Source organism: Macroventuria anomochaeta (genome assembly GCF_010093625.1).
Source record: "Macroventuria anomochaeta strain CBS 525.71 unplaced genomic scaffold BU25scaffold_29, whole genome shotgun sequence".
NCBI classification, from domain to species: domain Eukaryota; kingdom Fungi; phylum Ascomycota; class Dothideomycetes; order Pleosporales; family Didymellaceae; genus Macroventuria; species Macroventuria anomochaeta.
In genome coordinates, this window is record NW_022985390.1 from 76,046 (window position 1) to 102,562 (window position 26,517).

The following is a 26,517-nucleotide window of genomic DNA, read 5'->3' on the forward strand; positions in this document are numbered from 1 at the left end:
TCCGGCTTTCGCTTGAAGCCACCTATCATTTTTCTTTACACCTTAGACCTCTCAACGAACGCTGCGGCCATGGACCGCAACCCTGGAACCCGGAGTTCTCAGATGCCCGGAGGCGTGGAGCATGCATGATCGGACGCGCAGTGCACCAGAAACAAGCCGTATAGTAAGGACCTGTTGCTACTACAGCCGACTCGCATCTCGTGTGGCTGATCTTCTTGCTCAGAGTTAGCCATCGGTTAAAACTTCCGTCATAGACGCGTTGTGTTCGCCCGACTGCGAAGGTGCCGGCTCCCACCATCCCGACCTTGGCTTGCGACTTTACGAAGACGTTGGGCAGAATGGGCGAACGACAACGAATTTGACGGAGGCGGTCGTTGACGCGGAACAGGCATCTAGTACAAAAGCGCTGTATTTATCTTGTATTATTGAATTCCACCCACCCTCACCTGGGCACTCATCCACCCCATTTCTCCGTCCGACAATTCGCCGGAACAAACCCAGCTAAACGTGCAAAATCGTCCTTGATGTTTGAGTCGCAACGTACCTCCAGATAATAGGATTTGAGCCGAGACCCTCCCGAATTGTGTTTTGCGCAAGAGTGACCAGACGCGAGCCAGATCGCCGCTTCAAGTCTAGTCTGATGTTCCACCGGCTATCTCAGGTCCCCGATTAGTAGGTCCCGTTCGCTACCGGTCGAACACAACGTGAAGTATATCAGGGCTCCGACGTCAGATCATGTCCGTTGCTGTTGTCCAGAGCAAGCTCCGACTGGAATCTTGTTCGCGACTCTGTTCTTTGCGTACAGTACAAAGCCACATGTCCCTTGGAAACAACGCGGGTGCCTGATTGCCCGGCTGTTTCCTCGAGTTCATCAATTACCGTGATGCACCGACCAACGCCCGGTTTCAGCCAATGCCCGAACAACAACACTTTGACTATACTTTTGACATGTAATTGCACCACAACCATGCCTGGAATCAATGATGCAATTAAGCAGATTAGTAAATTGAAGTCTGGCAAAAAGATTGTGTATACGCATCATGCAAAAAATGCTGGTGTTGATCGCACAACTCTGTCGTGCCGACATCGAGGTGTGCAGCAGCCCAGGGAAGTTGCAAACAACAACCAGTCAAAACTCAGCACTGAGCAACAGGAGTACCTTGTGCAGTACATTATAGACCTTACAGACCGTCACCTTCCTCCTACGCGTGAAATGATCGCAAATCTTGCCTCCACCATTGGCCATTGTGACATCCACATAAGCTGGGTTACGCGCTTCCTCACCAAGCACACCGACCGACTCCTTCCCTATTGGACTACAGGCATGGATGCGCAGCAGCTCGCTGCCGATTCTGAGCAAAAGTACACCGCATACTTCAACTTGCTGCAGCAGAAGATCACCAAATACTCTATCAAGCCACGGCACACGTACAATATGGATGAGAAGGGCTTTGCTATTGGTCTGGTTGGCAGGAGCAAGCGCATCTTCTCCAAGGCATCGTTCAAGGCAAAGAAAGGCTGGCAATCGCTACAGGATGGCAATCGCGAGTGGGTGACGCTGTTGGCCAGCATTTGTGCTGATGGTTCTGCTCTGCCTCCGGGTATCATTTATGCTAGCAAAGCTCAGTGCATCCGCAGCAACTGGGTAGAGGATATAACTCCAGGAAAACACCAGGTGTTTGTAGCGGCATCGCCCTCAGGTTGGAGCAACAATGAGCTTGGAGTTGCCTGGCTAGAACAGGTGTTTGATCGCTACACCAAGAAGAAGGCGCGCCGCACATGGCAATTGCTCATAATTGACGGCCACAGCTCACATGTGACAATGAGTTTCATTGATTACTGTGACAAGAACAGGATACTGTTGTGCATCTATCCTCTACACAGTACCCATACTCTGCAGCCGCTCGATGTTGTGGCTTTCAAGCCGCTGGCTCAGAATTACTCCAACGAAGTAACCCAACACCTCCACTCAAGCCAAGGCCTTAGAGGTATCAAAAAGGGGGACTTCTTTAGGTTGTTTTGGGCTGCCTGGGTGAAAACTATGCGCAAGAAGCTTGTGTTAAGTGCTTTTGAGACAACAGGCCTCTCACCATTCAACCCCGATTGAGTACTTAAATGGTTCAAGAGCAACAACAACAACAATAGCAACAACTCTAGCTCACTCTCAGACCTTGAAGGCAGAGATTGGCACAAAGTTGACAGAGTTTTCAAGTCTGCAGTTTGTAACGACGCAGGCCAGTAGGGAAGATGTCCAAAGTAAGTGTGAGTCCACTGCGAGGCATATGGGAGTGCTGGGACGTTGAGAACACTAGGATTGAATTCCCTACACCTATAGGTCTTGTACGAAAGGATACAGAAAAACTACTCTATCTAACGACTGTGCCAAACTGATTAAATACACAGTTCGGAGGGGAATCGGAACTACCCTTGTCCAGTTGACAAGGAAGTAGTTAGCGACAGGAAGGAGAGCGGTGTGCTGAGACCCGCAGGAACCAGACGCTATCGGAGCGCTTTCGGTCGAAGGCGTTACAGCAAGAAGGCCGAGGCAGAAGCAGAAAAGCAGCGCAAGAAGGAAGAGCGCAACGCTGCTAAAGCTATACAATTGCCTCAGTTGGGTAAGCGCAAGGTGTCACAAGAGGCTGCTGCAAAACCTCATAAGAAACGGAAGCCTGTGGGTGACACTGTGGGTGCTGCAAGTAGGGTTGCTGCCGTGCCGCATGCCCTATCACCTCCACCTATGTACAACAGCCATGGGCGCAAAACCAAAGCGCCCAAGAAGTTTGAGTGATAGAGTTGTTTGTATAGGGCAATAGAGTACTTCACCAAGAAATCTCGCTATAATGACTATTGTGTTTGGCCCTATACCTTCATTTTTGGGGTGCCTGTGAGGGTGTTGATGCGAGCGTTGGCCAAAACCGGGCGTTGGTCGGTGCATCACGGTAAGGCATCTGAACAAACATCCTCACAACCACGTGGGATCTGCCATTCACCCTGCACAATTCGCAGAATGCGTCAGAGTGGAGAAAGATGGAAAGTGCTCAGTGCGCTGCGCCCAGGTGCTTAGTGACATTCTGCACACAAGGTCATGGATGTGAGCTCGTAAAACCGGCGTCTAGCCAGTTTTGAGTGGCCAGGGGCTGCAATAGCGCCTACCTGATTTCGCATTACATCAGACATCGCAACGTTCACCAGTGTGTCCCCTGGGCGGCCTTACGTCCGCTGCCCGCACTATCACCAGCACGCCTTGCTTTAGAGTGATTGGGCGCCGAAATAGCCGTTGTACTTTACCTGTTTTCGCTACGTCCAGTGCCTGGATGCGACAGCTCAGCTCGCGACACGCGACAGATATGAGCCCGGCTCCACCATCAGGACAACGTCGGTACATCACCAGAATTCAACAATACATTCCCTCTAAGCGAACAGGCAAACGTGGTTGCCTGATCGCTGTAGTCCGATGGCAAGGGGTGACATGGTATCGCATTTAGTGCGTGAGGTATTTGACGTCGAGACTCTAAGCGGAAGCGATGAGGCAACATCGTGAAGACGTCGATCATGCTTGCTTCAACAACTGGCATGAACTCTTGTTCAATGCACGCCGGGGGAAATCTTCCGGCCTCCCCAAGGCCGAGTCATGTTGTTCGCTAATTAGTCAGATTCCTGATAAGGTATTGAGTTCGCGTCGTGCTTTCGAAGTGCTCTGACGGTGGCCGGAAGGCATCGCGATGCACATCTGTCGTGGATACAATCGGGGCCATATCATGTACAAATGCTCTCTTTCGCACAATTATACAAAACTTCATGGAACCATCTGGGATGTGGGTACTCTTTTGCTTGCTGTGCTGAGCTTCAGTAAGAATCATATACTTGTTGAAGCTCTTACAGGATTTAATTAAGTCGTAATCCCCATAGCCCCTATACTACGTACAGTCACAGACGAACCCCACGGAGTGTGGGGGTAACCCTTAGCACCGGAAACAGAACAGGATCGGAATACAGGCAATGGGAAAACGGGGGAAATAGCAACGTCGTGTCTAGTTGTTGTCGATGTTTTCACAAAACAAAACCACAACGACTGTTGCTAGCAGGACAGAATGTATCCCATTCACCTCCTTCAATATTAGGTGCAATTTGCGTTCAAGGTCCATGAGAAGATTTGCCTTACCGCTCCACAAACATCTTGTCGCTCTTCTCACGCGCCGGACACCGATGTAATGCGAATGTTACAACTAGATATATTGACTAAGAGATATTTCGTAGGATAAACGGCTCTTAGTGATGTTGCATCACGCTATGCAGAACATATTCTCTCAACGCGATATGCAGTGGTCTTTCAACCGCACTCGCATCAACTGCCACGAAATCGAAACCTATCATCATGCGCAGCCTTCGCAGTTGCCGCAGTTTGGAAACAAGGACACCTGCAAACCATACATACGGATAAACAATCGCTTCTGAGATCCCTCCGGAGCTTATACACGAACATAGTTCAGCCACATGTGCGAAGCCGAGGCGCTCAAGAACATTGGATGAAAGGGCCACTTTACAATCACACGCAGCAAAAGCTATGTGGCAAATGCGGAGAGGTGGCAATTGAACGCTTTGTCATACTGAAATAGCGACTGCAAAATGAGAGTCACGTAATGTCATGTCATTCATAAGTCAATGTCTGTTCCTTTCATTATCTGCACCCCTTCTATGTCGCCGAGAATCAAACATCAAACTGCGCTCCCATGTATCCTACATCGAACTCTTGCATGGCAGGAGTTTGAGAAAGCATGCTGTGTTTCGTGCCGACACCTTGTAGATCGATTGGTATGGTGTGTTGGTCGGAGGTTCGTGAGCCAGCGCAGGTTGCTCTTGTACTGTTGGTCTACATCAGTCCATATCATTGTCAAGGAGGTTGTATCACTCTAGGCCAATATACGAAGACGTATCTGAGCGCGTTTTGTACTTAGTTGAGCCTGGTTTGGGTAAAATGGGATAGCCGGAGGTGCCCCACAACGGTACAGGCATGGTGTATACACAGGAATACCCGAGCCTCAATAGAATAGCTAACAGCTATAGGGCGGATTGGTAATGTACAAAATTTGACGACAAGAGGACGGCGGCTTGCTATGAAACGTTCGAAAAAGGGACACTCTGTGCCATAAATCTCTCTGAAGGACTGCTGGCAGACTTCGTGGCAGACCGCCTTTCACTGCCTCAATCCTGGGCGTCACAGTCTCTCAGCTGCATGGGTTCTTAGCGTCGCAGGCTTTGATGAAAGCTGCAAGATGATCGGGGGCTGTTGGTTTGTTGGGGTCCAATGATCGATTCAAGAGGATTCAAGCCCATCATACGTGCAGATCTCCAAATGACGACCTGGAATGCAAGAAGATGGTCAAAGCGCGCGTCCTCGTACCGGCTAAAAGAAACCTGCAGTTTATGGTTAGCGCAAAACCGCGGCATCAAGTGCACATCCCCGTCTTCCTGTCCCGGCAAATAAACCTGCGGTTTTTGGTTAGCCCAAAACCGCGGATACGGTCCACATGCGCTAATCTACTGTAACCTCCTCTGAGCTGCATCATACAGAACCAGGGCCCCATGTTCTGACCAAGAAATGTGCGAATGTTGTGTTTATTGCTGCTGTTCGATGGAAACGGCGTGGCTCACGCGTTGGCAGGGCCACAGGGGCGAACAGGATCTTGGTCCAGCATGGGTTTGGTCGGTGCCATATGTTCCTTTACGGACATCCCCGACGCCTGTCCTTGCGGTGAACTGCGAGTGATGGACTGGGTCGGCTGGTTCGAACGATCAACTTGAGCAACAATTGACCAGGTAAGTGAGACTGCTGTTGTACCGCCACCTAGCCGACATTGATTCCACTCGCGAATTTCATACTGAAACGCACCTTTGCAAGTGACGTCAGCAAATGCATATGGCTACTCGTATCGGCTGTTCCTCGAGGGGATGGGATACGGTCATACGAAAGAGTGCAATGCAAGATTGCGCAGGTCCTCTTTTCTTATGAGCTGCTTACACGAATGTCAAGCGGAAAGATGTTGTGCTTCTTGTCAGTCAAAGCCATCAAGAAGCACTTCAGCCGTGAAGCAGTGCAATCATGAGCGGTTGATCGTGCGAAATCGCGGGCCGAGTGCAAGGCAGGACATCCCGGGCCGAGTGCAAGGCAGGATATCCCGGGCCATGGTGATCTTTCATTGGTTGGGATGCATCCCCCCTCCCAACGTAGGCCCACAACCGGTCAGCATATACTTATGAGAGTCAGCCTTGTCAACTGATTTACGACTATATCTTAGTGTGCATGCGGAAGGGTTCTAGGCAGCGTGCGTGGCGTTCGTTGTCTTACGAACATGCAAGTGGTCGAGCAAGACAATAACACCCGGAGACGCAGGTACTGGAGTCATTCAAAGACTGAGACATAGGGTTTTGGCGAACCGTACCCTTCTTGAAAAGGTACGCATGATTGTTTACTTATCGGGTCCCCATCTCGATGTCTTCTCTTCTCATATGTGCCGAATGCGAAGACTGCTTCCAGAACCATAACCTGCTGTTCGGCCTCATGATGTGGTACGCGATAAGGAGCGCAACTAAAACAATCACCACGGTAATTGGAGCTGGACCAGCGGGTCAGCACGAACACGCAAGAAGATACCTCGACTTACTTCCAACTCTCCACAATTCCCATGCAGTCGGATTTGCATCATCGCCAGTTATTTCTGATACGTTCTGACCAAAATATGCCGTGAAGAAAGAAAGTGGCAGCTGTGAAAGCGTTGGTCAGCTTTGTTGAAACGAAGAGGAGGTGTAAATTACAAAGATTATCGTTACGACCGTGAACAGCATAACAGCTTGGCCTTGCTTTGTTGTCGAGCGTGCCTCAGCCAGACTTGCTGTTTTCGACTTGAGATCGAGCAGATCGAGCAGCTTTGATATTGTCAATATGCCGGTTCTACGCACATACACCTCCAGCACTTACTGATCTATAAGTCTCCTCTGCCTCACCCTTGATCTCGTTCACATTGGAAAGTACGGATTCGAGGTGTCTCTCTGTACAGGCGATATGCTTGTATGCTTGACTGTGGGCCATTAATCCAAGATTGTTGAACCCCGATTTCAATGATCCAACCACAATGCGTTGCTTCTCGAGTAGATTCTTGATCATCTTGAGTTCATCGATGATATCTGCGACTTCGAGAGCAAGATTAAGTTCGCGGTTATTGTCGAATGCTGCGTTTCCGTTGCTGTAGTCTTGATGGAAGTCTTGGAAGTACATTGCTAGGTACGCGGTCTAATGAAAATCAGCAATCATGCTTACGAACCACTGTAGAGCATTACTCTCAACCTTTTTGCTAGTTGCCCATCTGTAAATCTCGATATAATCGATCAGCCCTCGATTCCACTGGCTGTGTAGATGGGTTGTTGCCTGTTCGATTATGGCGGCGTGAAGGTCCCACACGGTTTCGCAAGTGTTTGTCGAGAACCTTAGGAGCTTATAAAGGTCGCGCAAGCCGTGTGTTTCGGGACCTTGATAGTGTGTGTTCTGCGAAGGAAAGCACGTGAAGACAGTTCCTGTTGGAAGTGTCAGTCCCCTTAATGAAGAGTTGAGATTTCTCTGTCCTACTCTCATCCACAACCCAACACCAGAGTTGATCGACCATAATTATGAGACTTTGATCTATTGCAGCTGTTCTTCCGTCGGCACCCACATCAGGTCCAGTCCATTTGGAGATCGTCTGGTCGCGATCCCTGCTCGACGTATCATCCAAAGAAGAATAATAGAACTGATCCAGAGTTCGTCGGGGGTGGAGTGATTTGCCGTTCATTCCCAAGAGAAACTGGGATGTCCTGTGTTCGATCACTTCTCGTTGAGATGCAGAGTCTTGTAGAGGTCCCAGTGGTTCACCGGACCGAACACAATCGTAAACCTTTGCAAGAGAGCGATACTGCCGATATTCGTCCCAGTTCATATATGGTAACTGTCCAGTGTCAGTGTTCACCAAGCTTTACAACTACTTTTACATTAAGCTTACATAGACTGTACACAAAGGGAACTGAATATTGACGCTTTGATCGCCGTCGTCCGCCCTCCAGCGACATTTTAGCTCCATATGTCGGGAATGTAGCGGGATTTTGATGGGTTCTGAAAGCGCAGGACGAACACTCAACAACCAGTGAAGTGGTTGCATTCGATAATCTGGGCCACATTTGTTGATGCATCGCTGTATCGCGCGTTATTAGCCTCAGTCTCGATTGGACTCCTGTTCGAGGGACACACCTCGGCCCAGCTCATGTTGTTGATTGGCAAGTGTATCCATCGGAGTCCTCTACTCGGAGCATTGCTGAGCTTGTAATCATCCTCCAGAAATGTCGCGATAGGCTCTTCATAGCAGGTGATCTTTTTGTCAAGGATGGTGTGAATCCTGACCTTGCACAGCTCGTCAACGGACAACTGCGTTAATGGTACATTTTGTGTGGGTTCTGACATTGTAAGCCAAAGATTGCAGTTCTGACTGTCATAGAGTGTAAGATGAATGGAGGTTGCAGTAAGCCGACGAGGCTGAGAAGTTGCTGGCCCCAAGCGATGCATGGGCAAGCCACTAATGCGCCTCATTGGTCAAGAGTTGCAGTCACATTTTCCATCGGAACATGAGATGGGAATAAACGTTATTTCAATCTTCTGATCTTTGACTCATGAGATGTGGATATCCGCGCTCTTCTGCAACGATGTGTCGTCACGACTGTCCGTACTGCCCTCAAGTCGCATCTTCGAACTGTGAACCTATGTATCCGAACTTGAATTCCCATACAGTAGTATCGCGAGGGGTCATTGTCGATTTGGCAAAGGTATCGTGCGATTTGGGGGTCGCTATTTGGTGACCGTTGGCCTGGGAGCGTGAACGGTCCGCTCTGGTGCTGCTGATCACCAACAGTCAAAGGTCGAGGCAGCCTCTCACCAAGAGACATACGATGATGTATATGTGTACTGTTTTACTGAGGCTGAGGCGATAAGTGGTGGCTGTGCTGTGAAGTAACTGTGGCCGAAGCTGTACATAGGTACAGGCATGATGTACAGTGACAAGATAATGATTGGCCAGTGCGAAACGAGTCGATGGGTCCGTAGAAGATGTCGCAGATTGATAGTAGTCGATAGGAAAGTCTTTCATGAAGAGCTCGTGCTGCAGCCTTAACAGGCTGGAGGACATTATTGCGAGCGCTCGTCACAGTGCCCGACCAAAGTCTGAGTGTCGTCCGACCCCATTCGAAGCTCAGATAGTACCACCCTTGTCGGCTAAGAGATGGTGGGACTACGGCACTGGATTGCAAGGTAATTATGAGAGGAACAGCTGCGTACAGCGGCAACAAGGATTGACAAGGGGTAAATCGGGCATGGGTCCTGTCGGTACACTTCTCAATGCGGGTCATCGGTAGTGAATTGCATGCAGATCTGGAACGGGGATGGGTATGGCATCTGACAGTCATCGTTTTGTTTCGTACGCGGAAGCGTCCTGCTGGACGTGCCGTAAACGAAATTGCCCCTGTGGTGAGGCACAGCGAAGTACACTGTAACGTCACCTCTTGTGCACCAGCCTGCAGTCCCTTCAATGTTCGAGTTTCTCTATTGCTACAACATCGGTGTCTAGATGCTAGACGAAATCGCCAGTGTGAAGAAGCGTCAGGCGACCGAACGCCTACCGGTTGATGAAGCAACGCGAAAGCCACAATTCGAGGGTGCAATGGTCGCCTTGCTCAACTGGACCCATGTCAGGACACTGATGTGAAGGCGTCAAGTGTGGCCAAAAGTTCGTACTTGGTGTTCGCCTCTGGGGTTCTCCAACGCTTGAACCAGCTACAAAGCTGCTTATTGATTCAGATGCAGCCTCGCTGCACTCTGCGCTGGCGTCCACGCGTGCTCAGAACCGGTCAGCGTGCTCTCGCCGCATGTGGCCGATCGAAACAAGTAACCTGTATTTGTGTATTTTGGATACTCCTTAGCGAAGTGCGTGGCGCCTCGCAAGATATGCCCAAATTCCGTATTCGTGCATGGGCTCATTTTCAGCCTCATCACGTTACCAGTGTAAATCGTGGTTCGCATCCTCAGTGATTGCAGAATCCGAAGGCTGTAGCGTGAGGTGTCCTTGAAGTTAGTTAACAAGCCCCTGTCGCAGTCGTGCAGCTAACGACAGGGAGGTCGGCAGCAACTGGTGCTAGAGTTGGGGCTGGCTGCCTTGATGCATATTGTTTGATTGTGCTCTTGTCGGTTCTTCTAATCTCTTTCCCATATACCAACAAGCCAGCACAACCTCAATAGTGCAAGTCCCCACGCCATACCAATGCTATCCCAGATAACATTAAGCTTGCTTCCCATGACCTCTTTCCATCCTATCGCAACTTCGATCATAGCAATGTCGGCGCTCTCGGCTAGCATGAGCATCTCAACATCGAAGATCCAGCCTTCGGAGTGCATATACGGTACGATATAGGGGAGTGACGGTCGGGAGAAGAGCTTAAAGCCGCACTGCGTGTCCTTGATTCGGGCGGTTGCGGCTGGGGTCATGACGCGGAGAAAAAGGTGGAAGGAGTACATGAGGAAGTTGCGGAGCTTTGAGCGCTAAATGATGTTAACAATATTCCGTGGGCAATTGGCGAGGTGAGCGTACCTTAACAACAGCTTCGCTGCCAACTAGATGGGCTCGGCTGCCAATGGCGACACCTCGCCCATCAGTGTCCTCGATCTTCTTGCAGCCCTCGACCAGTTTGCCAAGGTCACCGAATCGACTTGCGCCGTCTGCGTCTGCGAACACAATGTACTGCCCTCTTGCGTGCCTCATGCCATGTGTGACTGCACCGCCCTTGCCGCGGTTTTCCTCAAGGGTGATGACACGGATACTGCCGTGGGGTATATGCGTCGAGTGAAGGGTCATCCCTGTGCCGTTCTTCGTCCATGGTCCAGCGATTGGGACCGAGTGTTCGCTCAATTGATGTTCCTTAGCGAACTCCAATGCCTTATCGACCGTCCCGTCTGTGCTACCATCACTGACGATCAAGATTTCCCAGCCCTTCTCTTTTCCACTGCCCTTCTCACCATCATGCGCTGAGCCATATTGACTCTCGAGGTAGTCTACCGCCTCCTCCAACATGCCACCCATGCGCTCTTCCTCATTGTACGCAGGCACTACAACGGTCATGAACAGCTCAGCCTCCTCAATCGGCATCTGCGGCGGTATCACGACTTTGGTTCCTGGTGCTTTCGCTGCCTCTTTCTTTGCCAGTTCCTTTTCGGCTGCCCACTTGTCGAGCCAACATGGCAATTGTTTCGGTGCACTTCGAGTGCCGTCAGGCAGTATAGTGATATACTGCTTTTCAGAAAGCCGAGGGTTTCGAGGGGAGGGCGCGAACAGTGTAAGGGCGACGTATGTCTGCGCAATCAATTAGCGTTGCTATGGCTGCTATATCGTAGTGGATGCTTACCCAGAACAACAATGCGCCAACCAAGAAGCTCAATCCCACAAGAATTGCCCATGTCGGGGGCATTTCCAGCTTCTTCTGGGGAAAGCTCTCAAAGCCATACCCAGTGCCAAGCTTCGACGTGTCGAAAGCGCGGTTTGACATGGTGGAGTAACGATGCCACGCTTGGGCGAGTACAAACGTAAACTACCGGTGAACAAATGTATACATTTACAGCACGTTCAGAACGCAGATCTCGACGTGAGGAGGTCGATTGAAGGATCGCTGTTGAACTTGTAGTAGTGCAGCCAATTGACTTGCGAAGATGCAACGTGTTTGCTGACGTAGACCGAGATGACAGGTGGGACGTGTGTGGCACTTGCTTCCCCAAGCCACGCGCTAGCACCCATTGCCGCCAGGAACAGCCGGCGACCGAGTCTCTCGTGTCGAACGTCTAAAATTCACAAAACCATAGATCTCAATTCGCATGCTAGCTGGTTTTAGGATTTCGCGCATTGAAATTTGGGCGGTCCCCGGAAGGCTAGGGGAAAAGACTATGCGTGCATCTATGAAAAAGGCTGAGGTACTATTCCATCAGCATGCTGGTGGAACTATGTTTTCCCTTCAAGGTAAACCTTTCGCTTTGCCTTCGTCCATATGGTTCGACCATAAACTTACAAGCCACTGCTTACGGAACTCGATTCGACTTCTCAAAATCCGATTCAAGAATGCAGAAGATCAGCTTGAGGTATCCCTCTCCCTCTCTACGTCAGCCTGGTCCTTCAATGCGCTCTCATACACTTGGGACAATCCTCTCCATGAAGAGCACCCATACTATACGAGTTACGACAACGAAAAATGTTCTGTCTCATGCGAAGGAAGCAGTATCAGAGTCACAGAGAACTTGATCGATGCCCTCCGACAGCTTTCCCGAGATGTGCAGTTGTCAGACGCGTCCGTCTGGATCGACGCAACATGCATAAATCAAAGGGACGTAAGCGAAAAAAACGCAATAAATCAAGTTGATGGCAGAGATCTACTCCAAGGCATCTAAGGTCATAATTTGACTGGGGAGGTCAGACCCCACATCAGATCGAGCCATGCGGCAAGCATGATGGGATAGAAATCAACCGCTAAAGAATGAATGGCCTTGGCAGGACGAGGTGACAAGATCGAGCATGGGGATGTGGAAGTCATTGAGAACTTCATGCAACGCACATGGTTTCGGCGGTTATGAACCTTTCAGGAGATCTTGTTGCTTACAAACACCGCAGCCATATGTGGATCGCGGAGGTTCCACATTGACGGATTTCTAGCCCTCGCAGCCGTAATACTGCGCAGCGATCACAGCCCAACCTTGTTCGGTCCAATGAGCACCGCCAAGCACATCTCTTTGAATGAACAGTTGCTCGCTATCTCTTCCATATCAGGGTGGATCGGATGCAACTGGTCTGGAGGCAGTTTCGGCGAGAGGGTATTTTTTACGTTATCCATTTGTCGGCTACAAGGAACCATCCTCGGGAGCTACAAATGTCTGGTAGCTCCCGAGTTACTTGTCAATGAAATGCGTCAAAGAGAGTGTAATCAGAGGAAGGATAAAATACTTGCACCTCTAGCATTTGCCATGAAAATTGCAACTACAAATGAGAGGGCACTTAGGCAGGACATAGATGCCATACTGGACTACCGACTGAATACTGAGGAGCATTACTACAGGTTTACCAAGCTCATGATCAAGTCCATGATAATCTAGACATACTTCCACGAACCGAACGTCAGAACGATGCTGCGGATAGGCTGAGCTTGAAGCTACCATCTTGGGTCCTTTCCTTCCATATTCCCGGGGTTTCCTCTTTTATTGACGACATTCTGTGGAACAAGTTCGATGCTGCGAAGCATTGTTCCAGAGATTGTTCTCTTGTAAGCTCAATGATTATATAAATATATTAGTAAATATTGTGATTTTCTTCCACATACGACCATAGGACGTTGAAAACAAGGCTTCCCGTTCGCTCAGCCCTATTTAAGCAACGTACCGGCGGATTAGTAGTTAGGTGGGTGACCACTAGCGAATACCCGCTGTTGTATGTTTTTCTTTTCATTACACTTTTTTGACGCTTTTTTTTTTTTTTTTTTTTTGGCTATATTTATGGTACCATTATAATGCTATTTCACATACAACCATAGGACATTGAAAACAAGTTCTCCTGTCCGGTCCACCGTCTGTTGTGGTACCATTTCAAGAACGTTTTCAGTAACCACGCCTCTGAATAAGCTAAGCTTCATTCAGACCATGTTGCTCCCTTTTTGTGTCACAAATACCAAAATGAAGACAAGAGTCTGATCTGTGAACTTTACAACATGCCGACCTCTAAAATGCTGTTAACTGCTATGTTCTGCTAGCGCCTACCTTGCTTATAGTCGTTCACTCCTAACCGCTCACACCCACCGCTCCCGCCTTAACAACGACCAACACGCAGGAACAATAAGTTAAGGATACCTTGTTCTTTACAGACATAACTAAAAGGAAAGCAGACAGATCAGTTGATCTTAAGGAGCTTAAGAAGCGTGCTTAGCAACAATATGCTGTAACAGCTCGTCAATACCTGTTGTCAGGAGCAGAATCACAGCTAGGCAAGGCAGTGCGATAGCATATGTAATAGTAATAATCACCTGTGTTTTGTGGTAGGGATGGTAGGATCAGATTGAGAGTGCTGAATGTTGAATGTTGAAGAGACTAATGGCCAAACTAAGAACTGAAATCATAGGTCACACAATGACAATGATCGACAATCTGAGTGGTGCGAGGATGCACAGCGTATATCGTTGTTCTTGAATGATCTGATATTGACCAACAAAGCACTGTGAGCCATTTGCACCACAGGCGGGCAATCGATGTAGCCCAGTTCATTGATATTGACGTTGGACATCCCAATGAAATTATGGTGGTGCTTTGCCTTCGCTGTTCACTGTGGACCTAGGCTAGTCCGTGCATAGCTTGCTGGAGCCCTTTCAGATCGATGCTTCGCAAACATGTAGCGCACCCAGCGTAGATATCTTATCGAGAGCTCATATGCTTCGTCGGAGGGCGTTTGTAGAGATAGTTTTGCATCGAGGGTGTCCTTCAGTGAGACAAACAAATCAGATTACGAAGGGAATCGTTTTTTCTAAAGCGCTAGCCCACCAACAGCTTTAGAGCAACAATGGGAAAGAAGCCAAACTTCTAGCAAGACAAGCTTTGGGTATCTAACAGTAATATAGCCATTAAGCAGGACTCTCAGACTAGAAAGCTACTTACAATCCTAGCTAAAGTCACCAGCGCATTTGCAGCAAGAGAGGAAAAGACCTTGGTTAGGGCAGCGTTCAGAAGAACAAGCTCCTCCGCGAATCGAATCGCTGAATCAGATCAATGAGTAGGCGATTGTTATAACCAGCTCATGCGGGATTCCTCCTCCGTCATCTTTTCTTAGGTAAGGCCTGAGCACGCGGGCCCAGGACGTAGGGATGTATCGGCGAGGCTGCTTTCTTCGCATCCTCCGGTTTCGGCGGTTCGAGCAAGAACTTCCTCACATCTGCAAATACATCTTTTAATTCAGGAATCAGCAAATTTTGCACTTTCTCCGCCAACTTCGTATCCCCTCGCTCTTCCGCCAAACCAAGTAAGGCGTGATACTCACAGTCTCCGCCTTTCCAGGTTCGAAAATCTGGCTTTAACAATAACTCGACGCATTCTGTCTACCCTGCTTCAGAAGCGAGCAGTAGCGGTCGATGGTCAGTGGAGTGCTCAGCCTTGGGTGAGATCCGGGCCTTCATCCTATCGGATTTCTTCCTGAGTAGGTAACCCAGCACACCATAGCGACCATCGCGCGCTGCCACCGCAGCTGGGCTGAGTCCATGATTATCTCTGTGGTCAATGTTGACGTCTTGTCGAAGGCACAGTACACTCATGACGCCAAACTGAGAGCCCCTGGCAGCGTACCAGAAGGCAGTCCGGCCAGCTGAATCTGGTAGATCGACGAGGCCTGGCACTAGAGCAATCCAAAAATTGACCATCTCAATATGACCTTGGCATGCAGCGATATGCAGTGGAGACAGCTTGTTCATACAGCATTGTGCAGGATCCACGCCAAGTGTCAAGAGCTGTTTGACAACAGAGTTGTGTCGCCGATGAACAGCTTGATGTAGACCCGTACGGCCTAGAACATCTTTATGACGGACGGCATCTGGTGGCCAGTCTATGGGTAAGCCAGCATCGAACCTGATCTGGGCCACTGCTCGCCCGAGGTAGTCCGGACGGCCATCAGCAATGATGGCAGCCTCGAAAGCTGGAATGCGTACCAACTCCTTCGGGGCGAACATTTGACGGCCGCTGAACTTAGGAGGAATGGTCTTGAAGAACTCGTCGACTTCAGCCACGAACTGACTTCTGCATCTGGCCATGATCTCGAGCTGCGACACTGATAGCTGGATGCTCTCTCTAAGTAGCCTTACTTGCAGCACGTAAGCAAGACTTGTATGACCTAGTTGGAGGAACTGTGTAATGGTATGACGACATTGAGCGACAGCAGTGTAATCGACACCCCAGCTAAGATTGCGGCGGAAGTGATGCGTCCGCAGAGCGTTTTGAGCTAGGAACAACGTCGTTCCTTTGGTTGCACGAGCTGCCTCTTCCATTTCATAGTTGACAAGTCGAGACACTTGATTCAATTCGTTGATTGCTGCTGATAGTTCGGGTACGTTGTCTTCGTGGTTTTCGCGTTGTGGGTGGCGCTGGAAGGGTCGCATCATGTCCGTCGTCAAATCCACCAGTTCCTCGATGCATGTCGACAGAACCTCGTCTAGGCTAAGGAAAATGACACTGCGGTGTTGTTAGTCATAATTGTGCTTTGAAAGACAAGGCAGAACTAACGCTCGTTTGCAGCTGAAATCTGCAATGTCCTCGGAGACACTCGATGATGGTGCGGTATGGGCACAGTCTAGGAAACTTGTGATAGGCTTAGATGGCAACATCAAGGCTTGAGAGGTGCCATCGTGTCGTTCACTGTGAGATGTATCTAATCGTTTTGACCGGCCTTTAAGTTGCGGTGCAGAGCATTCCCTCCTCTTTTCTACGCATGACAAGCATGCTTCCGGCCATGTGTTGTTGTCGCTGTACGAACACTGCTTCGGCATTAGCGTGGTCGAACATCGCAGGCGTAAGGGTTGATAGCCTACCTTCCGCTTACTCTGCCGACAGGGCATGCACATCTCCACTGTGCCACGCTTCCTTTTCTTGGGCACATTGAACCCTGACTGGTCGCTAAGTTGGGTCGAGTGGTCGTTTGGAAGCATAGTGTACGAGTGGTGACGAGAATATCGTCTGACCCCACGGCTGTCATCCGTATTTATTTATGATACCATGCTTGTAGGATGGGAAAAGGGCAATGCCGGGGTTGTGTGGTGACTGTTAGATTCTCAACGTCAACTGGTAAACCTCCAATGACGGTCGATACGGGGGTTGAATCTCATCTTCCGCGCTGCGCGTATATCCTTAGCTCAGCCTGTCCCAATCCAGATGGCGTTCGTCCTTCTCTTCGTTCTGGGACATTTTAGCGTGCGGTAGTCTTCCGGCGCGCGACCAAAACCCGAGAGCGCGGCGCGGGGAAGCCACGCCCGGCGCGGCGAGGCGGCCGCACGGGTGAAACGACGATACCAGGGGCCGGGGAACAGTTGTGGTAGCGCTCCATGCGGCTTTGAGAAACGCATGCCGTCTTCTTTGATCTGCATTCAATAGCCGTGGCGAATGATTAGCCTTCGACAATTATCGTTGACACAGTCGCGAAGCGTCCCCGCTGACAGTGATGCCGTCTCTACATCGATGAGCGAGAGCTCTCAGATCGCATCTCCAAACTCTATTGCTGTCAAGCCCTCCCGTCGGTTGCGCAACTGGGCTGAATTGTTCCCATCGATCATCGCGCATCTCAGCCAACCATATTTTGGTAAAGTCCGCGGCTGCATAAGTTGTCATACTCCCTTTCGCCATGGTCGTTTCTCGATATTGCTTTGCATTTGGAATGTAATAGCAACAAGGCGTTCTTGTCGACACGAGCGGCAGCAGCGAGGAGGGCTGTTCAGCGTCCCCGAATTTCTTGCATTGTGCGGTCGATGCACGAATCCAGATCCTCGACAGGTTTGTAGCCGATAGGTCCGGATTGCTCAGCCCAGAATCCTGGATGCGACAAATCGGGGTCCTTCTGCGTTGGCAGGGCCCTACGTTCAGCCCATGTAACCCTTTATGTCCAACAGCGGCGGGTCATCCCATGCCGCGCACGATGCCTGCAATTTGTTGTGTTCCCCGGCGCGCGATAGCAGCAGCGGCTCGTTGGGTCAGGCACGAGGACTCCTTGAAGTCCTGTACCACACGGCCGACATGAAGATGACCACCCAATAGTGCAACACCTACCTTGCGCTCGCGAAATGAGCTATCGGCAGTGACGACGCGCGAAGGGCGTACATTGAGTAAAACGGTGACATTGCCATGCTGTCTAGATCAAACCGCGTTCGTTGGGACGCTGCGCCTCTTGCTGTTGTATAAATCTCGATGGATCTTCCCTCGAACAGCGTAGGACAGTTGACCGGTCTCAACCGACGGCTTCTCGTCCAACTTCAAAAGTCTCCTCATCAAGTTGCCCCATTGCCAACATGACCACACGCAACGAGCACGCCATCACCACTGCTATTGCTGGTATCAACAAGCAGGCAGCGCCACCGTCCGGTATTCACTTCGACAGTCTCGAAACGATATTTGCAGGGCTCTCAGTTCTGCTCGCGTGCGTCGCCCTGATAATTGGCCTGCTGCAACTGCGGAAGCACCGTAAATCGGCTCGTTTGTCATTCCAAGACGATAGCTATAAGCTTGAAGCTGGACTGCCAGAGGTAAGATCTTATGTCCGTGTTTGGAGCAGTTCATTGACGCCAGATCAGGTGTAGGCTGACAGAAGTCGACAGTCCACTGATGAATAGCAAGTTTCGAATATGAGAGGCGAGCAGTGTGAGAACATTTCGCAAAGCAAATGATGCATTGCGACTGGCGATGTTGTACGGATCACGAAGAGTGTCGGAACGTGACCGAGCAACAAACAGGACCCTACGCATGCAACAAGTGCAATGGAAATTTGGCCTACGGTTGATATCGATGTGGTCTGCGCCGGAATCTGCAGAGGAATCTTTATCGGAAAGATACTTCGGACTTGTACGTAGGCTTTGCATAATCCATAGTTATGGCAGTACTATTCAAGATGTGTAAAACAAATCCCTGAGAATCGGAGCGTGACACATGGTGCTTTCGGACTGCCCATCAGATTTGGGACCCTTCTCTCAGTCAGACACTGCTCAGCCAAAGCGAGAGAAGATATGTGTGAAACTTACAAGGTGACATCTTGCTGGATGAGAAAACACGAGCATCTTCCAGGTTCTCAGTCCACCATGTGGTTTCCCTAATCAAGGGTAGCTGAGCCGAGTCTCGCGTCTCGAGCAAATAACTTTGGTCGAGCTGTGTATCATAGAAAAATACATTCACCTAACAGCGGCTGCCTTAAATTAAGGCTGATGAAGCACCATGTAGTAATGGAGCCGGATAAGGCGGCAATTCTCGACGCATCGAAAAACTGGGCCCCGGAAGAACTGCATCTTGGGTGGTCGACAGGTAGTTGTGAAGGCAGCACAACCTTTTGTTACAATGAAATGTTCGGAGTGGACAATGTGAGAGAAGACAATACTTGTGTTCCCCACAATATTGGTGGAAATTGGCTGAATTGTTGCTCTCATGTCCGTCCAGAACGAGCAGCCCATAATTGCCAACAGTGCGCTCCTTTGTGTGCTCTTCAAAGTGCTTCAGCCACTTCAAACCAAACTCGTTGTTGTTCTAGTCGTACTTTCGATTGAACTTGACTCTGAGCTCAGGGCGACGCTTGACGAATTTGCCGGCCCAGTCTTTGTCATCAGGTGGTTGACGGCGCTCAGTGAGCCGAGAGTTGGTCATATCCTCCACATCAGTAAGCCGGGGCAGGTACCCTCGCTCGTCCAGCTTCGATATATGCTGGAAAATTACCCACTCTTCAGTGCTTGTCGGCTTCATTGAGTTAGGTGTGCAATTGCGTCGTGGAGAGGCTCCAGCAAGTCGGTCACTAATAGTGCTTTGAGGCACTGTGTAGATCTTTGCAGCACGTCGCTGGGAGAGTGTCGCGTTACGTTCAATAGATTTGACAGCCAGCTGTATGTCTGCTTCGTTTGAGGGCTTTTCTGCGTTCTTGCGTTGAAGCATTGTAGGTTGAGTGATGTTTAATGGGGTCTTGGTGAAAGTGACCGGCTCGCCCGTGAAGTGCGTTACTACTGCATCCTGTCTCTCCAATTCTCTAGTTAGCACACTAGAGAGAATGTGAAAGAGTTTATTAGTGTTATTGTAAGTGTGCTATATAAAGGGCCTATTAACCTTGATGAGCTTGACGTGGTGATTGTTAAGGGACGCGATAAGGTGCAGTTTGTAGGACCGAGCGATCTTAGAGAGGACAGTAGGTATAGACTTTGCTAGGTGCTTAGTTGTGTGTGATATAATCGAAGAGGCAATTTGGTGCAAGTGGTGGATATAAGCTAAAGAGCAAACAATTGTCTATATAGAGTACAATATGAAGTCGCTTCTGCGCGCTAAATTGTAGATGTCGTGTATAGGGCGTAGGGCGTGGACATGCTGCAAGTTAGGTACTTCTGATCGGCTCGACCCACCAAAAGATCGCGCTTTCGTAACAAGGTAGTTTATGAGACTAGATGATACTTTGCCTTCAAAATAATTCTTTATTGGATTGAAACCACTTCGTCAAGACGCATACGCAATACCATGCAGTCCTGACTGTGTCCATTGGCTTGTTGATGCCGTCAACGCTTGTCCACCGCTGGGTGCAGATTTCGGGCATCCACTATGCAAGATAAATCTCGTTGATTCAACTTGCGCATGCCTTTTGGCATAGGTTGGTGCATATAGTCGTGCATATTGTCTTTTAGATTCCACCCTTTACAATGGGTGAAGGTTTCTACAGCCAAAAGTCGTGTACAATGGGCTAAGGAGAAGCTGGCAGAGAGGCCTGAGCCCGAAGATTGGGAGGATGTGAGGTTCTCAGATGAAGCCCACTGGCAAACAGGGCCTGAAGGAAAGCTTATGATGGCAAGGAAGAGGGGGGAGAGGTACTGCAATGACTGCATACAGCAGAGAGAGGAGAAGGATGAGCATGACAAGGAGATCAAGAAGGTTCATGCCTGGGCTGCTGTTGGTTACAACTTCAAGAGTGATCTAGTGTTCTACAATGTCTCTTCTAACAATGGGAAGATGACACAGCGTGCCTATATTAACCAAATCCTTGAGCCTCATGTCAAGAAGTGGCTTGAAAGGGGTGACCAATTCACTCTGGAGGAAGATGGTGACAGTGGCCATGGCCTCAACAAGTCAAACATTGTCAAAACCTGGAAGGATGTCACGAGTATATACTGTTCAGCTCCCAGTACCTGTTGTCTACAGTAGCACTGTACCTTTTTGGTCAGTGTAGCGCAGCGGGGCCGACCATCGCCCAGTAACAACAAGTTGACAACACCTCTTTCTTTACAGACATAACCAAAAGTAAGCAGGCAGAGAAATTGATCACTTATCTTCTTACTAGGTTCTCAATAGCAGTCTTAAAGACTTTTAATATATTAGAGTTTATGGAGCAGCAGTTTCATGTAATATTTTGCAGGGTATGCCGGGATAGGACTGTAAGCATCTCCAGCAGATAGCTACAGTAGACAACTTCGGACAGATGGACGCACTACCATGAGGCTCTCTTGGGTATCATGCGTTGCATGTTGCCTGACATATGCTGCCAAGATGGGTTGCACGTGGCGGTGCATGCATGAGTCAACATATTTCTATAGCCCCATCGACAGCAGACTTGTGATTTGAAAGTGAAACAATACGCTTCAAGGCAATATGAGAGGCCGCTGATAAGGGTGTCGTTGAATATTGTGGCGGTGTCTCGTTGGTCTGGTAGTGTGAAGTGTTGTGACTTGGTGGGGTTGCCTGCTGCAGCAGGCTGAAAACCTGCTCAGCCTGGCAGCATGCATTGCCGCGTTAAGACCTACACCTATAAAGTGAGGAGCCTCGAGGCGTTCGAGTTGGAGTGTCTGGAAGTCCTTCATCGCAAAAGACAAATCGTAGGTTAAATCCAACTTGATACTGCATTCGACCTCGGGAAGATACTGAGTGTCTCTAGGACTCCTGCCGTCATGGAGAAGCGTACGGATGAAACGCACGATAGCCTTCCCATTTTCAGAGGGCATACTGAGCTTTTTTATTCGCATGCTGCATTTTGTATCGACATCGGTTGCGGAGCAGCGTTATGGGTATGTGGCGCGGCGCTGAGTACGATACAGTTGGCGTTGCAAGAAAGGAGCCATAATGTGCTGTTGGAGAACTGGCAGGATGTAAGTCCAGGTTTTGACATCGATTAAACCGTTAACGAATCAAATCAGATCGTAGCCAGTGCGATACAAAGTGCTCCCAGCACTGTTCTGGTCGGTAGCATCGCGCTTTGCACACTGGGGTATGCAGCAGCGTGCATGCACGCCTACAGTCGAGCGCCAAGGCCTACTGCATTGGCCGCCGCAATATGCATTGGCTTCGTATTCATCGAGGGTCTGTGGAATGGGCTTCATGTAACTCCCGTCGAAAGGCTGGCAGTTGTGATGCCGATGGCAGTGAATGTTGGCCTAACGTGGGCGCTGCATCGTCAAAGAAGCAGTCAACGGACTTCCGCTGCTTTGACAGCCTACGCTGGGGTGTAGATCATCCACCTCTTACGACTTTGGGACCAGACTGGAATTTTGCGACGATTCAGGGAAATCTCGAGGAAGTGATGTTTCGTTGAAGATTGCGCCTTGTAAAGATGTGTTTTTTGATGCGCCTACAGCTAGATACACAATACATGTTGGGTTAGGAACTCGCGCGAGTGGCAGCTGCGTTGCGTGGGTGTTGACAGCACTCTTACTTTGGTCATGAGTAGGACAAGTAGATTGTTAGATTCGCATCGGACCACAAATACACAAGAGCCCTGTGCCACAATTTCCTGGAGTGTGGCTGAGGATGTAAGCTGCCCTGGAGGGCGCTCAGGGTGGGGTAGAAGGTTGCAGCTACGGCCCGTGTTCTTAGCATCGTCATCAGCTCAACTAAGTGATCTACCCGGGAGGAATCCTCAGGCCGGACACAGTCAACTTTCCGAGTTCACTCTGTCGTAGAAGAATTCCAGGACTAGGTAGAAGTTGTCGCAGGGCGCGCAGCGCCTGCTCTCCTGTACGTCCAAATGCCGCTCTACAAATGGTCGTAGACCACAAGGAAACTGCTGACAAGCTTCCCAGACGCAGGGCTTGGTACTGCCCGCAGCACATCGAATCTCCCCTGAATTTGCATTATCAAACGATACCAACATGGCAAATGTGACGAATACAGGTGTGGGAGCCGTCCCCTCCGACCGCACCAACCGACGACGCGGAGTCTGGAGAAGGATGCAGCAACAGGAGGCACGACAGAACCAGAATCCGACACGCAGACAAGGAGCTGCAGAGGCTCAGTCGAATCGACAATTACGTGTTCCGAGTCCACAAAGGGGTCGGGAATCTCGCGGGCGAAACAATGCATATAGTGCTCGCGGGAGGGGAGGCTCGCCTGCACATGGCCAGTCTGCGTCGCGGAACAATCAAAGCTACTCCGGTAGACACCATGTCAATGCGCCGGCGCCCTTGCTGTCGCTGTCATATATGGAGACTGTGGTTCAGCAAGCAGCCCATACGCATTTGACAATAGATGGGATCGGTTACCTGCAATGGCAGTCGAGCACCACATATAGCATCAATGGTACTCCCCGCCTTGTAGAAACATCGAGCGTCTTGACCCGTACCGAGTCTACTGGCTGGGACTCAATGGACTACTCTTCGTCAATGGAGGCAACCACCCCGATGAGTGAGCCTCCTGAGCCGTGGCCATCTCATTCGGGCGGCCATAACTTCGTCGGCGCTGGCGCTCAGTTTGAGTCCGAAAACACACAACTATCGGCAGACCACGACAAGTCGATAGAATCGACTGCGACGTTTGACGATAGCTTCGGAGCTTCCGGTCCTCGCCCCGTCATTATCGTTACCAGCGACGGCCAGGTTGATGTCGTCGAGCCGGTTGAGGTGCGGGATGACAGCAGTGCCGCAGACATGGCTGCCGAGATCGATCTCCTGTCGTCATTGCCTTTCGACATGTCTCGGGCTGACCTTGATTGGGTCAAGGAGGAGGATTGGGTCAACACAATACCGTTGGGTCTCCCACGAGCTTGGACGTTTCCAGGAGTGTACATTCCCAGTGTTGGCGAAGAATTGGTAAGCCAATACTTCTGGCTGGTTCTCTAAGAAGTTCATTGACTGACTCTCCTACCAGGCAGCTGTAGTCCAGACCTTATCGATCGAATGACTGTCGGGCAGTCAATCTCCTCTTTCTTCGACATTGGCGTTACAGTTGTTGTATTTCGCTACGGTAACACTGGATACACCATACGGGATGGGCATTTACGGGTACATATGGGAAGGCTCGTAGCGGCGTTACAGCATTTTGTGGCGAAGAGGTGTTGTTGCATAACGTTCTGCCGGATGCGGGCGGACGGGTTCATTTTCTTGGAGGGGTGGTTCAGACCACCCTTGGTAGCGAGCATTAGTGCAGCATCATTGCCCCGTCCCGACAATACAAACGGCGAGGCCAGGTACAGGAGCACAAGGAGTAACATGCTTATTTTAAACACTTTGATATCTACGTCCAAGCACGCGCAACATGTAAAGTGATGATGCAGTCATTGTTGCGTGCAACACGATTTACACTGTGATGAGCACATTTGCAAGCACTAATACAAGCCAATGAGCCGCAATGTGGGCATGCTTGTAAGACTGCGTAGCAGTGGCTCACCTAGCTAACATCAACACCAAGAGCATGCACGTGATTACGATATTCACAAAAGTCACGAACTATCTGTACAATGATTCCATCTCTCGTGGCGTGCGACACATCGCTACAGGATGTTGAGCATTACACAAGGGCGAAGCACGCATATGGATATTAAAACAGTTGTAGAGCTCCAGGGATATATTTGAGAACCTGTAACAACATCTTAGGAATATTCTATCCAAAACACTCTAAGCGTTGACGGGCTGGGGATCTCTAAGGGCTATGTACAACAGCAGCACAGAGGAAGCGCGGTGGCGCTGGGTGATGCGTTGATACATGAACCGTGAAAAGCGCTGAAGCACTGGGCAGCATGATATACATGGCCGCAATGTAAGCGCTGTAGCGCTGGGTGGGTCGCTGATGCAGGAACAAAAAAGAACGCTAAAGCGCTGAGTATCCTGATGCAAGACCACAATGGGAACGCTGAAAAGCTAGGACAATAACCACAAGAAAGAACGCTAAAGCGCTGGGTAGTATGCAACAACAAGCCGCACCAAGAGCGCTTTTTATGGTGGGCCGTCCAACTCTGATCTTTTTTATGTAATAGGGTATCATGGGATCGGAGTCGTCTTATACAGTCGGGGTATCATGAATCGAGGTCGCGTAACGAATAGACAAGCACTTGGTTGTGACACGCGACGCGCGATGCCGCTGGGGGTTGATGAGGGTCGATGAGGGTCGGAGAGGGAGGTGGAGGTGTATGTATGTAGGTTTTAATGGATGAACTCGGATATCGCGCGTTCGGTGGCAAGAGCAGTTGGCTTCTAGCCGTCGTTCGCAGGGCGAGGACGACCAGGGTATGGTCCCAACTCGAGATCTCCGGGGTTGCCCGGGCCAGCGTGTGCATTCGGTGTAGGTGGAGGTAGAGGTTCGAAACCCCAAAGACCATTCCAGGTTGCGCGTAGCATCCCAGATTGTGGGCTGCTGGCTATGGCTTCAATGCCGGCGCGGACGATGATACCGAGGTCAATGATCAGGGGGCCCCAGACGAACCAGTCGAATATGTCCAGGCCTGCCCAGACCATGAACCCAGTCATGCCGAGTGCAAAGACCAGGGCGCCGACTGACCAGCTGTAGAGCATTAGACATCGATCTGGACGCAGGATACAATGGTAACTTACTACGGGTGCTCTTTGGCATACACCCAAGTGATCACGATGTAGATGACGGTGCACGCACACCACGCTGTGCTTGTACTGGCAAAGTCAGCAGCAGCACTGGGATACCAGACAAGCACATAGACTCCCATGATAGGACGTACATGAGGTTCAGAATCCAGAGAGGGAAGCCGTTGATGTTGTCGAAAGGGTGCTCCTTGTATCGCGCTGCCACATTGAGGAAGAAGTTCCAGAGACCGATCAGTAGCATGAAGAAGAACACGACGCGCCTGATGGTACAAGGCATGCCTGTGAAGGCATCAGCGGGGATTTGATCCATCTTGAGTAGGTTGTAGGTGGAATAATATAGGTGGTGATGAGAGGAACAGCACGTGACTGGAGTAGGAACCGTGGACTAGTCGCGGGTTGCGAAACAAAGCCTGTGAGGTGTTTGGGTAATGTCAAAGGAATTGAGGGAAGTTGGTGTTAAGCACCGGCGGTGGAAGTGCTTGTTGTGTGAGGATGAAGCACAACACAAGTGGCTGTTGTGGGATCAGGACCAGCCCATAACGAGCCCAAATAGTTGTGTGCTTGTAGGGTGAACTTGAGGGGTAACAGTCGTGGGGCTAGAAGGAGGGGAGATCTTATAGGGATGCCTCACGATTAACGGTCCTGGAAATGACAGCACTAGGCCCATGCACTCCAAGATTCCTTGGAAGCTGGTGGCAACAACGTAGCGCCAAGCTGTGGAGAGTGTTCCATGCAGCCCCTCGCCAGCATCATTGAGAGCCTCTTTCCACGCGTGTACGGTAGCAATCACTGCAGTCGCTGCTACATGGTGTTCGTGGTGTCCTGTCAGCCGGCTGCAACAACTCTACCAAGGTGCAACAGGGCTGGTATTCTTCGAAGACCGCGGTTATCTCTGCTCGCTTGTCA

The 26,517-nt window shown here is 50.1% G+C and overlaps 9 protein-coding genes across 9 annotated transcripts; 4 read left to right on the top strand and 5 right to left on the bottom strand.

The window, feature by feature from the left end:
- Positions 1–6,471: 6,471 nt before the first annotated feature.
- Positions 6,472–8,516, bottom strand: BU25DRAFT_493335 (uncharacterized protein; the record flags this gene model as incomplete). Its single annotated transcript, XM_033711708.1, has 8 exons — positions 8,276–8,516; positions 8,031–8,219; positions 7,622–7,976; positions 7,343–7,569; positions 6,977–7,288; positions 6,814–6,924; positions 6,663–6,762; positions 6,472–6,614 (listed from the first exon to the last, which is right to left on the bottom strand). Exons 1-8 carry the CDS (start codon positions 8,483–8,485, stop codon positions 6,472–6,474), a joined length of 1,647 nt encoding a protein of 548 aa, XP_033558865.1. The 5' UTR covers positions 8,486–8,516.
- A 1,596-nt stretch (positions 8,517–10,112) lies between these two features.
- On the bottom strand, positions 10,113–11,768 carry BU25DRAFT_413221 (glycosyltransferase family 2 protein). The gene is made up of 3 exons (XM_033706984.1): positions 11,470–11,768; positions 10,659–11,417; positions 10,113–10,609 (listed from the first exon to the last, which is right to left on the bottom strand). Exons 1-3 carry the CDS (start codon positions 11,608–11,610, stop codon positions 10,265–10,267), a joined length of 1,245 nt encoding a protein of 414 aa, XP_033558866.1. The 5' UTR covers positions 11,611–11,768; the 3' UTR covers positions 10,113–10,264.
- A 228-nt stretch (positions 11,769–11,996) lies between these two features.
- On the top strand, positions 11,997–12,829 carry BU25DRAFT_413222 (uncharacterized protein). Its single transcript, XM_033706985.1, has one exon. It carries the CDS (start codon positions 12,002–12,004, stop codon positions 12,497–12,499), a length of 498 nt encoding a protein of 165 aa, XP_033558867.1. The 5' UTR covers positions 11,997–12,001; the 3' UTR covers positions 12,500–12,829.
- BU25DRAFT_131950 (uncharacterized protein) lies at positions 12,657–13,289 on the top strand. Its single transcript, XM_033700513.1, has one exon. The coding sequence runs from the start codon at positions 12,815–12,817 to the stop codon at positions 13,196–13,198; it is 384 nt and encodes a 127-aa protein (XP_033558868.1). The 5' UTR covers positions 12,657–12,814; the 3' UTR covers positions 13,199–13,289.
- Positions 13,290–19,018: 5,729 nt separating this feature from the next.
- On the bottom strand, positions 19,019–19,303 carry BU25DRAFT_347658 (uncharacterized protein; the record flags this gene model as incomplete). Its single annotated transcript, XM_033703162.1, has 1 exon — positions 19,019–19,303. A coding segment is annotated over one exon (285 nt), but the record flags the coding sequence as incomplete, so codon positions are not given.
- Positions 19,304–20,253: 950 nt separating this feature from the next.
- BU25DRAFT_132015 (uncharacterized protein) lies at positions 20,254–21,368 on the top strand. The gene has a single exon (XM_033700514.1). It carries the CDS (start codon positions 20,636–20,638, stop codon positions 20,993–20,995), a length of 360 nt encoding a protein of 119 aa, XP_033558870.1. The 5' UTR covers positions 20,254–20,635; the 3' UTR covers positions 20,996–21,368.
- A 422-nt stretch (positions 21,369–21,790) lies between these two features.
- On the bottom strand, positions 21,791–22,039 carry BU25DRAFT_413226 (uncharacterized protein). The gene is made up of 2 exons (XM_033706986.1): positions 21,982–22,039; positions 21,791–21,933 (listed from the first exon to the last, which is right to left on the bottom strand). Exons 1-2 carry the CDS (start codon positions 22,032–22,034, stop codon positions 21,801–21,803), a joined length of 186 nt encoding a protein of 61 aa, XP_033558871.1. The 5' UTR covers positions 22,035–22,039; the 3' UTR covers positions 21,791–21,800.
- A 561-nt stretch (positions 22,040–22,600) lies between these two features.
- BU25DRAFT_413229 (uncharacterized protein) lies at positions 22,601–24,100 on the top strand. The gene has a single exon (XM_033706987.1). It carries the CDS (start codon positions 22,933–22,935, stop codon positions 23,896–23,898), a length of 966 nt encoding a protein of 321 aa, XP_033558872.1. The 5' UTR covers positions 22,601–22,932; the 3' UTR covers positions 23,899–24,100.
- Positions 24,101–25,248: 1,148 nt separating this feature from the next.
- Positions 25,249–25,921, bottom strand: BU25DRAFT_460859 (uncharacterized protein; the record flags this gene model as incomplete). The annotated part of the gene is made up of 3 exons (XM_033710388.1): positions 25,249–25,555; positions 25,606–25,680; positions 25,746–25,921. 3 exons carry the CDS (start codon positions 25,919–25,921, stop codon positions 25,249–25,251), a joined length of 558 nt encoding a protein of 185 aa, XP_033558873.1.
- Between the last annotated feature and the right edge of the window lie 596 nt (positions 25,922–26,517).

Bases quoted from the DNA above. Each gene is read 5' to 3' on its own strand.
- BU25DRAFT_413221 (XM_033706984.1), bottom strand. From the start codon at position 11,610: ATGTCAAACCGCGCTTTCGACACGTCGAAGCTTGGCACTGGGTATGGC. The intron at 11,418-11,469 runs GTAAGCATCCAC...TTGATTGCGCAG, and splicing joins TTGGCGCATTGTTGTTCTGG to ACATACGTCGCCCTTACACT. The intron at 10,610-10,658 runs GTACGCTCACCT...AACATCATTTAG, and splicing joins GCAGCGAAGCTGTTGTTAAG to CGCTCAAAGCTCCGCAACTT.
- BU25DRAFT_413222 (XM_033706985.1), top strand. From the start codon at position 12,002: ATGCGTGCATCTATGAAAAAGGCTGAGGTACTATTCCATCAGCATGCT.
- BU25DRAFT_131950 (XM_033700513.1), top strand. From the start codon at position 12,815: ATGAGCACCGCCAAGCACATCTCTTTGAATGAACAGTTGCTCGCTATC.
- BU25DRAFT_132015 (XM_033700514.1), top strand. From the start codon at position 20,636: ATGATGGCAAGGAAGAGGGGGGAGAGGTACTGCAATGACTGCATACAG.
- BU25DRAFT_413226 (XM_033706986.1), bottom strand. From the start codon at position 22,034: ATGCTACCGACCAGAACAGTGCTGGGAGCACTTTGTATCGCACTGGCT. The intron at 21,934-21,981 runs CTGATTTGATTC...ACCTGGACTTAC, and splicing joins TGTATCGCACTGGCTACGAT to ATCCTGCCAGTTCTCCAACA.
- BU25DRAFT_413229 (XM_033706987.1), top strand. From the start codon at position 22,933: ATGGCAAATGTGACGAATACAGGTGTGGGAGCCGTCCCCTCCGACCGC.